General features: G+C 45.9%; 1 protein-coding gene across 10 annotated transcripts in view; it reads right to left on the reverse strand.

Annotated features, from left to right (window-relative positions):
- Positions 1 to 1,189: 1,189 nt before the first annotated feature.
- Positions 1,190 to 17,168, reverse strand: part of BCOR (BCL6 corepressor) — an 82,217-nt gene continuing 66,238 nt past the window's right edge. For all 10 annotated transcript variants that reach the window (XM_032100928.1, XM_032100930.1, XM_032100927.1 and 7 more), the window contains 5 exons: positions 12,049 to 12,215; positions 5,099 to 5,244; positions 3,884 to 3,961; positions 3,521 to 3,671; positions 1,190 to 2,322 (listed from right to left, as the gene is read on the reverse strand). In XM_032100928.1, the coding sequence (XP_031956819.1) occupies positions 2,028 to 2,322; positions 3,521 to 3,671; positions 3,884 to 3,961; positions 5,099 to 5,244; positions 12,049 to 12,215 (837 nt within the window). In that variant the 3' untranslated portion in view covers positions 1,190 to 2,027. The remainder of the gene's footprint in view (positions 2,323 to 3,520; positions 3,672 to 3,883; positions 3,962 to 5,098; positions 5,245 to 12,048; positions 12,216 to 17,168) is intronic.

Here is a 17,168-nt window from a genome sequence, read left to right on the forward strand (position 1 = left end):
TTTTCTGGCCCACCTCTTTTTGCTGGGAAAACCAGGGGATGAAAGCAGCTGGCACTATAGAGGTGTCTGTGTTTCAGTTCCTTGCAAAGCTGGAGACTGTTTTAAAAGGAAATACAGCATGCACATAAAAGCTGTGCAGGAGAGACCATCATCCTCCTTACCCAAAATCTGGAAAAAAGATGTCGGCAGATGTATTAGGACTAAAAACGCCCTGTCCCGGGCAGAAATGGGACTTCAGCTTCCAGCAGCAGGCAGCTTTTGGACCCTTCTCTCACCTCTTGGCTCAGCTACAAAACCACCTTACCCACAGGAACAGCCCCGCTGTAAAGCCACACAGTACAAACATTTGGCAGGAGACTCACCAGCAACGCACCGCGAGAGGCAGCAGCTCTGAGTCTTCCCCTCCAGGGCACCTTCAGAAATGAGACATCATTCCCCCTTACCTTCAGCCTTCAGGACAATGGAGAAACTTCTTCCCAGATTCTTCTCCCAGACTGACCAGGTGCTCTGCTCAAGACCCTCTGGGTGGGGTCCTGGCCCTCATCAGAAGAGCAGTGTGATTTAAACACCTCAGAAGCAATTGACTATCATAAGGACATACTACTCTTAATAACAGCCCCAAATTAAAACTCAGGAGTTTGAGTTCACAGCAAGAACTTCCTTCCACAAGGGGAAGGCAGAGAGGGTCTGCCCAAGCCCAGAGAGCCCAGCCTCTTAGGTGCAAGTTCCCAAGCTATGCAAAAGTGACATTCTGGTCACTGTCCCTTTAGATCCCCCCAAAATGTGCTCATAGCTTTAATGCTCCACATTAAAACAAAAGCATTTCCCCTGCTACTGTTTTTTCCTCCACTCTGCAGGCTTCATTGAAAAGAGAATTAGCCAATGGAAGTTATAAGGATGTCAAAGGAGGGAAAATGACCCAACCTATTCACAATTCTTTAGCAAAAAGGTGCAGAAGGTATTGTGAACACCATTTTTAAACCTCTGTCCCACCAAAAAGCCTGCCTGATGTTTTCTTGCAACATTGAATTTAGAAAGCCAATACAGATTGTATTGGCCCAGATTTCATCAGCAGCTTTGCCTGCACCTCTACCAGCCCTGCCCCACTTCAGAAACTACTCCCTCCTTTCATAAACACTAATGAGATGAAGCTCATGTCACAACCAGGCATGGAGTTAATGGGAGTCACTTTAGCCTCTTCATTTCTCAACAGTTTTATTGCCTTTAAGAAAATTTTTGTAAAATATAAATACAAAGGCAGAAGATTTACTTACAAAGTTAAAACACAGATCTCAAACATGAACACACAATTCAGAAAATTTAGTTTATGTACAGTTTCAAGCAACTTCAACATATGTTAGTTTTTCAATATTTTACAAGGTACAGAAAAAATAGTTCAAAGTCTTCTTTAAATAAAGAGCATAAAATGTTTAAACATATATAAACAATCCGGTTTGATGTGTGAAAACTAAATTTCACAGCTTTTAAATTAGGATATAAAAGTTCTTACAATTAGTTGATGCGTATGGATATGGTTTAATTTATATTACAAACTATTGAATTATATTCAATAGTGCTTACCTGGCCAAAGCAGGTAATTCTGTAAACAAAAAAAATGAAAATAATATCACCAAGTGCCTTACCGAATTCTATCTCCCAAACAAGCCACACGACTTTGATCACATCACCTAGAAAAAGTATGTTCTGTGTAATCAGTGCTTTGTATGAAACAAAGTCAATGTGTGTGGGTGTGTTCTTTAAAAAAAAAATGTGTTCCGAGTAATAACAAACTTATCCCAAAGCCTGTGTGCATTTAAAGAAACATTATATAACAATTTTGTAAAAACTGATTGAATTTAAAAAAAAATTCTTCCAAAATCCATCCAACTGGAATTCAGATCTCTTATATAAAGGAAAGATATTTTCATATTTAATAGTGTCCTTTCTTTACAGAAACAATTTCATTTGAACACATATACATAAAGAAGTAACTGTATAGAGCACTGTACATTAAATGGCCTGAAGGTTCACCAGAGGATGTCGAAGGGAGGGTCCTCGTGCGGATGCAACCAGTGAAGCTCGGAGCCGAGCAGAGTCTTGAGCTCGCTTGTGAACTCTACCAAGTCCAACAGCTCTTTGCTCTCTGGGTTAAAGGCTTCAAGGTCCGTAGCACAAGAGAACAACTGGCTGAGGGAAGTCTGTTTGTAAAACTCTGCCTCCGTGATGGTGACGACTTCCAGGTTGGGGAAGTTGCAGCGGAAGATGCGAGATGACATTTTTAGCCTCTTCACCACGTCCGAGAGCAGAAGCCAGTTCCGTGGTCTGCAGAAGCAAAGGAGAAAGAGGCTCCAATAACTGACATTAAGTCACGGGATTGCTCCAATTACTGACATTAAGTCACAGGATTCTTGACTCTTCCCCACACTGCTCTGTGTAAAACCCTCCCTGATCCCACAAACGACCCCTCTGAAATCAAGGCTGCTGCCCAGGGGTCAAATGTAACAGATGAGCAGGTGTGTATGTATTTATTCAGAGTACTGCTGCCTGCAGCTTTGAGGAAGGAGGGATCCAGGCACACAGGGGCACTGGAACCTATAAAACGTGGGCTCCTCAGTGCCCACGTGGGCCAGTAGCCACCCCAACTCATACAGCTGAAGGTTAGCCCAGCTGAGCCCAACTTTCAATCTGCAAATTAGTAGATGACTTATAACCACAAAATTCAGCACCTCTGACTTCTAGAGATGCCAATATTAAATAGAAGTCAACAGTGAGTTGGTTTTTTGTCAGATAAACAACACAGTTTTTAAATTCAATCTTTGTAGCTGTCTACTTCAGGGAACTTAAGTTACATCCATCACACAAGTAACAAAATCATGCTAAAACCCACACTCCTGCATGATGAGTATTTAAAACCAACTGTCAACAAAATCGGTGCAAATGGTGAACAACAGCTGTATACGAATCTAATTTATATCTTAAATATAATAGATAATACAACTTTCCAGGTCTTTGCTTATTATTAAGTATCATAGAATCTTCCCAAAGAAGCTTATTTGTTTATTCCAATTCAGAGCTTTAAACCAGTTTTGCAACAAAGTCTAGAAAAGCAGTAATGGTGTCCTTTTTTCATCCACAAAAGCATGTCCCCTCAGCAGCAGAACAGGAAAGCCCACAAAATACAATTAACACCTTACAAACATGATATCCAAATTTAAGTGCTAGAAGCACTTCTATTTTGAGAAGTTATAAACAAGATGCCTGTCTGGGATGAGGAAAGGGATTTGTGTTCAAATGTCACTTGTCCTGCTTCGGAATATGGCAGTAAAAACTCAGCCCTGACAAACCAGACCCTCTCACCTCCTATTAGTTTATTTCCAAAAAACCCCAGCAGCTAAAATATTGATCTCTCATTTATATTAAAAATGTATGTCTTGTGCTTTTCCCCACCATCACAAACTGCCACCAACCCCAAGCAGGACATCCCACATGTTTTTACCCCAAAACCTGTACTTGTTCTTACCCCTGAGAGAGACACACTTGAATGTTGTAACACGGTAAGGGAGGCTCATCCAAAAATTCAAATTCAAACACATCACTGAAGCCATCTTCATCTTCATCACCTGGGCCAGGAGGATTTGCCAAGACATCAAATCCAGATTCATCTTTTGGATCTAAATAAAATTGAATAAAGGTGCTAAGTCAGCAATGAAAAGACTGTTGCAGGTCTTGCTTTTTTTCTCAGTAACGTGATCTGTAAACAAAATCAGTTTGCTTCCTTCCTAGCTTCCTCCACCACAACAACAGAACAGCCCCCTCCACCCCCACGTGCCCCATGTTTTTAAAGTCTCTGCATACAAAGAAATAAAGGGCAACATTTGCTCACCGCACACAGAGCTGCCATAGAAATCCCAGTACAAACCAGGGTCATCAACACTTCGACCTTGCAGGTCAGTTAAATACTCTGGAGAGGAAAAAACAACAACAAAAACGAACTGATGAGAACAAAAAGCTGGCAAGTTTAGCAGACCGTGCGTCACAGAGCCTCAATATGCGTCCTCCATACCTTCCATCAAAAAATCCCTCACCATATTCCTGGCACACATGCTACAAACAACAGCATATACACGCCATTCCCCCACATCAAATAATGACACACCACATCAAAGGTCTAACAGGGACAGATCCAAGCTTCAGCTTCAGAAACTGAGAGCAGCATCTCATTTTTGTGAAGATCTCATTTTTTTGGCCTTCACATTTTACACCGGACACCAACTTGAGGGTGAAACTGTGGCCCCCAAATAAACTGATGAACAAGGTTTTTCCACACAGATATGTTCAGAAGGTGTAGTTCTCTTCTACAGATATAATTTGGGAGATTTACAAGCTGAATTGGTGAAAAGATACTGGGATTCAGGATGCTAGGAAGTCAAAGATGCTGGACTTTGTATCAGACTGGAGTCCTGATACACTTATGTGCCTTCTATACTGCACCCTTTAAACAGGTAAAACAGGTGAATACTTAAACTCATGGACTGTGAATGCTCAGAGGTAAGTTATTAGGGAATGTAAGTGTCTTCATCCAAAACTAAGAGGAAAAAAACCCCTAAAACCATGTTACAGCATGGACATGTTTAAAGACAAGAGCCTTTAATGTAGTTTTACAGTATTTCAGATATAAAACACGGCAGAACTGGCAAAACCAAAAATAGTCCAAGATAAAAAGCAAGACCATGGGAAAACATGAGTATGTTTAACAAACAGCTATTTGAATTGGCAAGGTTCTTGTTTTCACATTTCAAGCAGAAAACTGAAGGCACCGAAACAGCCCGCTGACCTCCTACCCACCTATCAAATCTGACAGTGGAATAATCCTTATGACTTATTAAGAGTTTCAATTAGAAGGAGCCCCCAAGCATGGCTGTACTTCCCACCTGCAGCCTCTGGGTTTTTGCAGGCACAGAGGGAGCTACTGCAGCCCACCCCACCCCATGGCTCCTTGGCATGAAGTCACCCCTGCCAGGAGGGTGGGACTTTTTGGGACAGGGAACAAGCCCCCATCTGCCAAGACCAGAAAGCCCTATGCAATGTGGGCACAGACCTGTGAGGAAGGTCTCCATGAGTTCACTGTGGGTCATTTTCACAATGGTCCTCCCAGAGTAGGTTGCAAGTGTTGGATCAGCACCATAGGACAGTAACAGGCGGACAATTTCCAAGTGGTCATTTTCGACCGCATCGTGGATTGGTCTGGTGTGAAGGAAAAGAAAAATCACCGTGTTACATTTTGACTCAACAGTATTATGCAAATGTTTTTGACAAGAAACTTCTGACTGTAGATCAAAGTTATTTATAGAATGTAACACTATTAATACAGCTGCCAATCATCTTATTGTCGGTTTTACTTGCACATCATCCCCTCCCCTCTTGTCTTCAGTCAGATTGCTCAGGGCAGGTATTTCTGTTACGTCTACTCCTTGCTGTACACATTTTCGAAGGACAGTAAAATAATTACACCGCTGTAACAGAAAGCAGGAGTTTGTGTGAAGCCTCACAAACATCATTTTGCTGCAAGTCACTCTACCGTTCCAAATCTCTGCCAATTTAACAGCGTGTTGTGGAGAAAGGCTCATTCAGCCTGCCTCTGGGCAAGCACGGAAATCAGTTACCCAAAGCTTCTAAATTACGTACACAGAAATAAGTTATGAAAATTTGCTAGGAATTAAACTTCCACGCAGAACATCCTCTTTAAACAATACTTGTGAATATATTTGCAGCACAATTCAACCCTTCTAATCAGAGAATAGAAAAACATGTTATTTTAAAGTGTAGTCCACCCAGAAATTAACGCATTTTATGCGGCATGAGCAATCTATACAAGCTCAGACATAGATTTTGTGAGCCTTCAGAAGGATTATTCATTAATATACAGCCCTGCAATTCCAGGTTTAGAATTCCTTATCACTAATTATAAATCGCATTAACTTTTGCCTTTAAAATTGATTATATGTAACGGGGAGTTGTCTGGAAGTAGAACGTATTACCCTTCAGACTAATGAAGATGTGTTAAAATCCCATCTTTTCCTTAGACAGCAAGAGCAGGGAACTAAAAGCAGAGTCCAATGTGTGGACAGGGATCATGGCAGTCCAACTCAGCTCAACACTCCTCCTTTGGGCTGTCAATACTGCTACCCCCCAACAAGGCTTTCAAGCTCTCAGGAAGCTTGTATTTAAAGGCAAGGAAGGACTTTAACCGGGATCACACACTGCCTTCCTGGAAAGCTTTCACAATGACGTTAAAAGGGGAAGTCATCTGGAAGCACAGCCAAGCAAACCTCTCCGCTCCATCTCCCCATCTGCCAAGCGACGCTCTGCTGACAACCGGGGCTTCAACTCTCTCCTGCCAAGAGGTCACATCCCACCACTCCTGCCTCACATGGCAATGTCCCCTCTATGTCACCACTGCTTTGGCGTGACCTGGCATCCACGTGAGCTCAGGACAGAGGAGGGGAGGATCCAAGCAGTCAGAAGAGAACAGCATACCACTGTTTTCCCATCTATCACACCGCACTGCTGGTAGGAAGGGGAGGAGGGGGACTCTGGTAAGTCTCTAAAAGATGTTCCAGATATATTTACTCCAAGTACTTTCCAGTAGGCTGTGTGTGACTTAGGGTGACTAACACAGGCTACACGTGAAGGGTTCTTGCTTGCCCCCATCTTGCTGGAAAGCTGCATGTCATACTGGTTTTGACATGTGAACAAGAGACTGACATGAGGAGGTGTACTTGGGGACTTGCTGGCTTGTTCCCTATGGAAAGAGGGCTTATCCCATGCTGCCTGCCTCCTATACACCCCATGCCAGCAACAGAGTGAAGAAGCAGGTGATCCTCGAGCTACTGAGCACAGTCCTCAGTCCAGCTTGTGCCAACCCTCAGACCCTTGGCAGCAGAGAGCACAACACGTGGACACCTTCAAATCCCAACATATCACTCTTCAGAAAGCCACCTTCACATTTTAAGACCAGAGAGGTCCATGAGGATCACTTGCAAAGGGTCAGGATATCCCTTTCTCAGTTTCTGAGGGAATGTCTCTAACATAACACTGAAACTGATGCCTTTGACACAGACAGTGCTGGAGGAGCCAGCATTCCCAGGATGCCCTGCAAGTCTCACCTTCCCACCTCCACCTACTGACTCAGTGCTTCCCCACAGGGGAAGCATCACATCCAGGATCTGGTCAGTGCTGTATCACAGTGTCACATCCCAGGTGACACCAAGCAGGAGGCAACAAATAACACAGGTGCCGACACAGAGGATGCAGAAGTATCGGGTGTTCCTTGCTGTCAGCAAGCATCTGAGGCCTGAGCTGCTGGGTCACGGCACTCTGAGCAGCTACAGCAGCAAAGGTCAGCCTTGCTGCAAAACCTCCTGTCCTCCACTGGGCACGAAGCATCCCGGGCTGAAAGTCTGGCAACAGGCACGGGGAGCAGATGAGAGTTACGGCTGTTGCCAAGTACTGGGAATGCCCTTTCTCCCCCACTCCCTCGCTTTACTGGAGTCTTTAATTTTGAACTCTTTTTAAATTTTATTTCAGAATTACAATTTTCTGGTTCTGGGAGGGGGTTGAGGAGTGTTGTGGGATTACTGGTTTGCGGGTTTTCTTGTTTGCATTTGGGTTTTATTTTAAACTGACTTACCTAAGTGGCTTTTGAAGCAGTAATGAATTCAAGATGATCCCTTAACTTATTAAAAACAGCATCTAAATCACCGCCCAGTGTTTCAATTGATTTAACGACACTCAGACGAGTTTATTAAAGGGTGCCTGGGCATTTCCCAGGAAGGAAAAATTGCAGCACATGGGCTGTAACCCTGTGATGGAACCTCCTTCTCCCTTTTTACAGGTCACCAAGCCCAACGCGGTGCTGCAGACAGAGGCAGCAGGGAAGGCAGACCCAGATTCGTCATCTAAGAGTACACAGGGAGGCTGCCCAGGCATAAGAGGGGAATTTATAGAGGCATGGGGAAGGAAAGGCGTGTAAAGCAGTGCGGAAGAAGGAAGAACAGTAAATAGAAGGAAGGAAAGAAAACACTGGCAGGGAGGGGGGGGGAAAGGAGATTCCCCACAGATAAGTTAAGGGAGAAAAGGCCAAAACAGAGCACTGACAGACTCTTTTACTGGCTAGAACAGCTTCTTGGCAAGCTCAAGAGCGGGACCATGCAAAGGCACAGCTATTCGTTTGCTTCTCCCAGCAGGGCCAGCAGAGGAGGGAGTATTCTTCGGTCTTGGCAGAGTTTAACCATCCTCTTTGTAGGATGCAAAAGCAACTACTGGAATAGGCAACTTTTTCAGAAGTGGGGGAAAAAAAGATCCCTGGGAATCCTCTCCTGGGCTGCTTTGCCCATACAATCTCTTCTGCCCTGAGCTTCGTGGAAATAAACACTCTCTATCCCTAACGGTATAGTTAACGTAGCATAGCTCGTTTCTAAAACAAACCCTTCAAAAGGCCCCAGAAGGATCTGGGGACATTCAAGAGCTGCAATATCCTACGAAAGACACACATCTCAACCCTCTCTTGTGTACTGTCGAATTCTTCCTACTATTTTTACCACCACTAGAGTTAGGAAAACATTTCACTGGGGGTTTATCATTCCACCACCAAAATTATAAACTATTTAGACCAGTCAGGGTTTGCTCTCAGCCTTCCAGGCACCACCAGAATTCTCCTCGCTGCAGTAAGAGGTCCTGTAACTCGCCGAGCAATGCCATATTTTGGCGTTGTGTTTTTGTTTCCACCCGCTCCGTTACGCAAGGCTGCCCCATGGAAGAGGCACGGCGCGAGTTGCAGGAGGGCAGCTACGCAGGCTGACTCTTCTTTAACGCAATTAGCTGCTGGAAGGTATGGCTCTGCCAAGACCAGCTGAAAGGACACAGGAAGAGAGCCATCTTGGCATGGTCCTCGCAGGGAAAAAAATAAAAAAGGCTGAGCTCGTCAGCTGCCAGCGGGAAGGATACAGCAAAACTGGCTGCGGAGAGAGAATCCAGCGAGCGAACTCTGAAGCAACGTGAAGCCCTCGCTAATAGGCAGGGGACGCCTGTATTTCTGGCATGTGGCTTTGTTTCTATAGTGGCACGGGTTCAGCTAAGGCATGCTGCAGAGGTAAGAGGAGAGGAACAGCGAGATGAGGCCAAACAGACGCGGCAAACAGCCTTGCTCATGTCAGTTCGAACACCCCTTGTCGAGCTACTGCACTTTCTGGGGTCCTGTCAGGGAAGGGAAGCTCTCACCTCTTAAGCACGGTCTATTATTATTTATAGGTAAGACGATTAAGAGCCCTCAGTGACTGCAGCACCTCGGAGACAGGTCTTAAAGATCTCCGGGTTCTACAATAATCTTTGATTAGGCACTAATTGAGCAGCAGAGTGCTTGTGTATTCAGGGTCTGCAGGCACTGCATGCGGTCTATCAGCACAGAGTTTAAGGGGAAAAACATCCAAGACCTACCACATTTAGCCTGGCCAGATGTGCTGTGAATAGGGCAGAGAGGGACATCCTGTGCCGAGCTGCGGTGAAGAGAAGGGCTGCACCATCCCCAAATGCTGTCACCTCCTTGCCCCTACACCACAGTCTGGCGCTTTGTTTGATTCTGACTTCACCGAGATTCCTGATACTATCAGGAACCAGAGGCTGAACGCGTGCCTCATCCCAAAACACACACATGCAAAGCCAGCACCCTGATCAGAGGACCCGCAGCACTTCAGACAGGACTGAGAGATGCACAGAACTTCCCTGCATCCTTCACACTCACGTGGACATCCTGTACAGACCAAAGCCATATCCTCACCTGCCACAACTTTTCAGAGTGTCCTCCAAAAAAGCTGACGGCAGAGGCAGCAAAGAAGAGCGCCCAAAAGCTTCAGGTGACCCCTCACTGCCACAGCTGCACTAACACAGCACACGCAGTTGCATCACAGTTACATCACCCCTGTGCGCTGCTTGACACTAACTGAACAGAACTACACACACCCACTGTCACCGTCTGCAGCTTGAGAGCTTCCACAGCACGACCAAAAGTACCTCTGGATAGGTGAGGTGGCAGAGGGGAAAACAAAAAGCATATTAAGTGTCATTTAAAGAGCAGGGGAGGAGGACAGGTCTTTATGGTGCGTTATTTTGGGTTTTGTTTTGGGGTTTTTTTGTTGTTCTGTTTAAGACTTTTTTGTATTTCTAAGCGTTGAACATGTTCAGGAATTTAATTTTAAAACCAACACAGCTGAGGAAGACTGACACATCTTTCCTCCTAAAAGTTAAAGGAGAAAAACTTTCAAGAGAGAAATGGGACTTGTCTTATGAATGTCCTGTTTTACTCTACAGAGACAGAGAAGTCTGGTTCCGCCAAAAGGCAGTGCATTACACAGACCCAAAGTTCCTTACAGAAGCTTCTGCTCTCTCTCCTGCCCAACTCAGACCATCTTTCCTCTGTATATTAGTTGTGTTTTGGATTCTTGCTGTCTGTTGGGCACCTTTCCAAATGAAAAGTAAGTCTGCCCTCAGAAAAGAGAGGCTACAGCACGCTGAGTTCTGACATTATCATCTATGATCAGATCATCATTATGTTCATTTCTAAAATCCATTTTCCCCAAAACAACTTTTCAGGGTACATTGGCCAAGTTTCTTTCTTGAAAATCAGCTCCGTCTGTGACTAGAAATCAAAGGTGGACTCTGAACTGGCGGGTGATTAAGACCGATCAGACACTTCCCGGGGATAATTTTCTATATAGGTTATTCCAGCAAGTGAGACAAAAATAATTTAGGATTCTTTTTACGGCAACTCGCTGCTGTTGGCACAGGTCACGTATTAAAGCTGAAGGCAGCAGAAAATGCGAGGCTGTTTGGCAGCCTGGAGAGCTCAGAACTCTTACAAAGAAGTGGGCGACAGAGGAGGAATCTGACAATCCAGTCAGGGTTTTAATGTTTCTCCAAAAAGCTTTCCTTTGGGCTGTAATGAGCTGGTGATGGGCCGGTAACAATGGACCATCATGAACTTTTAATGGACCATCCTAACCAGCTCTCTTTTTGTTTTCATGACTCCTCCCTTCCCAAGTTAATAAATAAAGAGCTTAAAAACAAAAGAAGCAGGCTCTTAGTTACGCTAATTTTACCTCCCTGGCTATTTGGATGGTGATAGGAAAGGCGATAAACCATTTAAGATAACAAGCTGCAGGAGATTGGCAGAATACAAAGAGACCTGTCCCCAAAATGCATAGACTGAATAACGCTCTGCATATGCTCAGGACAAGTTACCCCAAGGTCAGCCTCGCAGAGGTGGTCAAAGAGGTGCTTTAGGAGATACACAAGAAGCTTAAAAACAGATCCGGAGCAGCACTTTTTTTCTCCACAAAGCAAAAAAAAGAAAAGCTCGCTATCTATTCTGGCAGCACAGGAACTAAGCACCCCTACTAATCTGTGAAGGAAACTGAAAAAAAAAAAAAAAAAAGGCTAATTCGGGATTAAAAAAAGAAAAGAGAAAAAGTAAATCCAAAATATCAAAGGAGCAGATAGTTTAACAGTTCAGCAAACAACATTTTTATACAGCATATACAGGGCTCGCACACCCGATCTCCACAAAAGCCTGAAGTGCTCTCAAAAGTAACCCTGCTAACAAGGCAAACTCCACTCTTTTGGCACAACTCAAAGGACCTGGAGGGCACATGAGCAGGACTGCAGCTCAAGTATCACTCCTTCCTGCCCTGCAGCTGGCAATTCCACTAACTAACAAAAAACAACCAAAGCACAACTTATTAAAATTCCCAGAAGAAAAAAAGAAATTACCCTGAACCCGAGTCACAACAGAAGCGTGTCCCCACTGCTTTATTAACCGGAGAGCAGAGGAGGTCACCGAGTCCTGCACGCCCCTGCCCAAGGAGCAGCAGTAAGGCAGCGCTACCTGCTTTGAGCGTCAGAGGGTGGGATGGGGGGACAAGGGGAGGATAAAGGAGAGGCACAGAGGGAAGGGAGGTAGTGATGAGCCGCGGGTGGGCCAGGGGTGCTGCTAACCTGGTTCCATCCTGAGCACTGCAGTTCACGTCCGCGCCGTACTCGAGGAGGTGCCGCACGATGCTCAGCCAGCCTCTGGCACAGGCCTCGTGCAGGGCACAGTAACCCGCGTTGTCACGATGATTCACATCACACGCCTTGTTTTCCAAACAATACAGAACCACTTCCTGGAAACAGGAGGGAAGACAGATGAACATCGAGTTATTTCTTGCTGTGTAAATGGCGCAGATTTCTCTGCTCGAAGGAAAAGGGGGGGGGGGGGGTGGGGAAGGGGACAAAAACACAAAACCCGTATGATATGCTAAGTTACCCTCTACGAGATGGGCCAGTCAAAAGGAAAATAAAAGGGAGCTGTTGACAGTCCTGTCTGTTCAGGAGACAGCAGAGACCACGACTTCCCTGGGCAGACTAATTTGGGCAAAGTGACATCGAGAGCTCCATGACCCACAGAACCCTGTAACCCTCAACATCAGGAACTGTCACAGAGGGAGAATGTGAAAATTTCAGACAACACTCATGATGTTCCACTTCTGAAGACTTCCACACATAAAGCTAGAGGGAAGGTTGTTACTCTTACATCTGCATTTTTAGCAGAAAATTCTGCGAGTGTAACAGCAGCACAGCCGACATCAGTTTGATTTTAAAAAGTGCATGACCCGAAACATTTAAGACACACAAAGGATGGTTTGCTATCAGCAAACAAAAACCAGCCTGGCTCTATCGAGATCAGGGAAATCCCATTTTCACCCACCCCGGTTTTCTGCATGCAGAACTAAAGCCAGGCGCCAGGTTCCAATAACGAGCCCGGCGCCGCAGGAAGCCATGTGAATTTAACACAATTCATCTTGCAGTCAAATACACCACGCTCCAGAGCCTGGGCCAGACTCAGCTCTGCACTGCCATGCAGCCTTGGAACAATGACTGCTCCATCACTCAACCAAAAATTTAGGATGGTGCGAGTCTTCCTCGACTTGTGTCGGATGCAAAAGAAAGCAAAAAAAAAAAAAAACAAAAAACCAAAACACATTTTTAAGAGATGTTGAATGCATAAAACAGCCCCCACGTTCCCAGATTAGTGGTAAACCATTCATTTTGCATTTGAGTGACATCCTTGCAAAGCCAGATACGGCACGGAGGGGGCGAGTGCTTGTTTTGCCAAAACAAGAGAATAAAACGGAATTGTCGGGCGCAATGCATTTGTTCTTCCCGTTTCAAAATAAACCGGAAAGCCCGCAATAATCTGTGCTCTGGGCACACCTGACTCGAGAGCCGGTATCCAGGATACAGCATGAAGCTGCTCTTTTAGCAGGCCCTCACTAACCAGGCTAGAGCTGGGAGCTAATGAGCTGCCTGTCCCAGGCTCCAGAGCACCCCCTCCACCTGCCACGAGGGATGCACCCACCTACCCCTGATTCACCCCCCCGGTTTAACCCAGGACCCCCACAGTCCCACCTCTCACCAGACAGGGGCTCTGAATGCTCCTACTAATCAGCCCAAAGGCCAGAAATCAGTCCAGAACGGATGCTCTTTACCCTGCACATGCTCGAGCCCATAAGAAAGGGCTGTGCAAATTGTACTCCGGAGGTATGAATTTTCCTTCAAAACCAGACCACCCTGCCAGGCAAATTAGCAGATGGATATAGGTAGCAGAAGCAGCTGCTGTATTCAGCTCCACTTTTAGCATGCAGTCACCATTTAAAATAGATTTTGCAACTCAAAATAAAAGATGTTCCATCTATTTTTGTAGAAAGGAAAGGCTCATCCTAGGGTGGAATACCTACTACTGGACAAAAAAGCTAATTTTGTCGAGCAATTCTGTGTTAAGAGGCTATAAGAAGAATGTCATTAACCACAAAATGTAACCATAAAGACCATAAAACTCTACATTGTTAATTAATTAAATGCCTCATTAACTTTTTTTAACATGATTTATTCAATTTACAAAAAAATTAGCCATCACTGCCGAATACAGGAACATGTGGTGCCACAAACACACTTTTGGTTTCACAAGCATTTCTCACTAAGGTTCGGGGAAGGCTGTGAGAGTTGCCACAGGGCACTTTAATGTCTGTTCAGGTGCTCTATTTAAACCAGCAATCTGAAAATCACTCGTAGTTAATCCAAAGAGTCAAACCAGAACATAACTGGACACTTCCACCTCTTGCTGCTTGCAATGCCAAAATGTGCACATATGCATGATCCATCCTCATATGCAAGGAGCTGCCCTTCTTAGGTACTCCTTTACCAGGGGAAGAGGTCTGCATCCCCCATGCTCCAAGAAGCACAGTTCCTCCCACACCCAACCTGGAAATGCCCTTGGGTGAGGCATTATATGCTGAGCCTTAACAGTTCCCCCAGCATCACAACAAACCCCAGAAGCGTTGCCCATTGCTGGGCAGGATGCAGGAACGCTAGAGGAGCTGTGCAAGGGCAGGATGATGCTCTGGAGCTCCTGCTCCTGTGACAGTGACACTGGGAACTCCCTGTGCCTGGATAAGCTCTGCCTTCACGTGCGTTTAAACACCCTACCACACACTCCACTAATTTCACTGCCTTCCCAGGAAGGATTTAATACCAAACTGATGAGAGAACTTTCCAAGTCCACTGTCCACTGGTTTCACCCCAGCCAGCAGCCAAGCCCCAGGCATCCACTCACTCACTCCCCCACCAGCAGGACCAGGGAGAGAATTGGAAGGATAAAAGGTGGAAAACTCATGGGCTGAGATAAAGACAGTTTAATAGGGAAAGCAAAAGCCTTGCAGACAAGCAAAGCAAAACAAGCAATTCATTCACTGCTTCCCATGGCTGGGCAGGTGTTTGGCCACCTCCAGGAGAGCAGGGCTCCATCACGTGTATCAGTGACTTGGGCAGACAAACACCATCACTCCAAACGTCCCCTCTTTCCTCCCCCAACTTTATACACTGATCCAGGATGTCACATGGTCTGGAATATCCCTTTGGCCAGTTTGGGTCACCCATCCTGGCTGTGTCTCCTCCCAACCTCCCATGCACACCATGTGTACACGCCACACCAGTGTGGCAGTAGGACAAGCAGGAAAGGCCTTGGCTCTGTGTAAGCCCTGCTCAGCAATAACAAAAACATCCCTATATTATCATCACTGTCTTCAGCACAAATCCAAAACACTGCCCCATACCAGCCACTGGGAAGAAAATTAATCCTACCCCAGCCAAAACCAGCACATCCAGACACACACGAAAAAGCAACACGAGGCACAAAGACAGCCAGTGTTTCCTCTCATGTCAAATTCATTACACAAGCTTTTTGTAATTTTTTTTCCCAAAAAGACTCTACGCTCCCTGTAATTCCCACTTCACAAAAAGTAAATTACAGTTTTAAGACTACCATTATCTCAAGTCATTTGTTTTAAATGGGGGAAACAGAACGGATTCAAGAGTGTCCATACCCTGGGATGGGTTGGTAACATCCTGCTGAAGCATGGCCCGGTGCAGAAACCTAGGAAGGAAAAGGCAAAGCTTCCCACCAGCTTCATCAGGGATTTCCAGGGCCAAAGACCATTTGCTGTACTGTCTTTAAGTAGCCTTGGTGGCTGCAGCCCTGCAATTTATCTGACCAGACACAAGCCATGTTTGTCCTTCGGCATTTCACACTCGCGTCAGCTTTACACACCGAATCATATCCGCTTGTGTCCTGCTTGTGTCCTGCTTCCTACGATGCAAATCTGCACTGTGGGACTGAGAGAAGGACAGAAGCTCATGGCCTCGCAGCATTTGGGCTCCCCACGGGCCCCGGAGTGATATACACAGCTTGCCAGCACCTCTGCATGCTGAAGGGTTTGGAGTGGGATCTCTGCACAGCCTCAGGGCATCCCTGCTGCAAAGGCGGGCAGGCTGCCAAGGGCAGGCACGAGCTCATCCGGTCTCAGGGCAATACAGCATTCCTGCCAGGGCTCAGTGGTGCCCTGCGGTGCCAGCCACTTCCAGCTCCGAGTCCTGAATCAGCACTCGGCTCCCTCTGGGAGCTGTGGCCCTGATGATGCAAACTCGTCTGCCTCTCCTGCCACCCAGCTGGTGAAGGGCCGCCAGGCTGCCCTCAGGCTGCCATCACAGCAGCCAAGGGAAGCCCCCATGTGCCCCCAGAGGTTGCTGCCCTGCTAACAGGGGTGGAAGAAAACTGACCTGTGTACTTGCCACAGGTCACTGACCAGCATATTACCTCAACTCATGCAGGTTTTTCTTTTTTTTTTTTAATAGAGGAATTACTGACTTCTTGGACATTCTCTCTCTTCCTGCAGACAGAAGAAATTCAGCTTTCTACTAACTGCAGTAGTCTCGTCGCTAGCAAGAAAAACCCCTCAGCTATGGAGCTTCCATGGATGATTAAACTATCACAGCTCACCATGGGCCAAACAGCTCCAACAGGGTGGCACAGCCACCCCCACTCTGAACCTTGAAAGACATGGACAACATCAGATTCTGGCAGCAGTCTGGGTGCATGGACTGGGCTCTTTCCCTGCCCCACGCTCCTCCAGCAACAGAACTGACTGCTGCACAGTCCACACCACCCAAACAATCAAATCAAATGGGCTGAATATTTAAGCCTATTAAAAGCATGGTGTTCGCTTGAACTTTTGTGTGAATTCAAGTCAGAAAATCAAAATCCTCAACCAGCTGATACTGGAAAGGCGTGGTGGCACACAATGTTACCTACACCTTGGTGATCCTGGGTATCCCCACCTTCCTGCAACCAGGCAATGCAGCAGAGAGCTCCTGCTATCAAAGCAAATGGAGAGCCCTGGGTCCCTGCTTGAACAAAATGTCAGCCCATCATTAAGTTCGGGAGCGGCTCCCATTGAGCAGAGGTGGCAGGCACAGAAAGCCAAGTGCCCAACAGCCTCACCCTGACAGACCCCATGCAGGAAGAAAATACGCACCGATAGTTTGGAGCACATCCTACAACACATTTTGATTTTGAACCCACAGAAAATAAAACCATTTAAACTATGGAGAATCCCATAGCAATGTTGTAACAACCACTTCTCCCAGCTAGAGCTGAAGTGCCCTGAGTTAGAATAAGCTTTTGTCTAGGGTAAACGAGACCTTTCCAATAAACCCTGCCTTCCAGAGCTGGACAAGGCCTT

This window comes from Corvus moneduloides, chromosome 2, assembly GCF_009650955.1.
Source record: "Corvus moneduloides isolate bCorMon1 chromosome 2, bCorMon1.pri, whole genome shotgun sequence".
Classification (NCBI taxonomy): domain Eukaryota; kingdom Metazoa; phylum Chordata; class Aves; order Passeriformes; family Corvidae; genus Corvus; species Corvus moneduloides.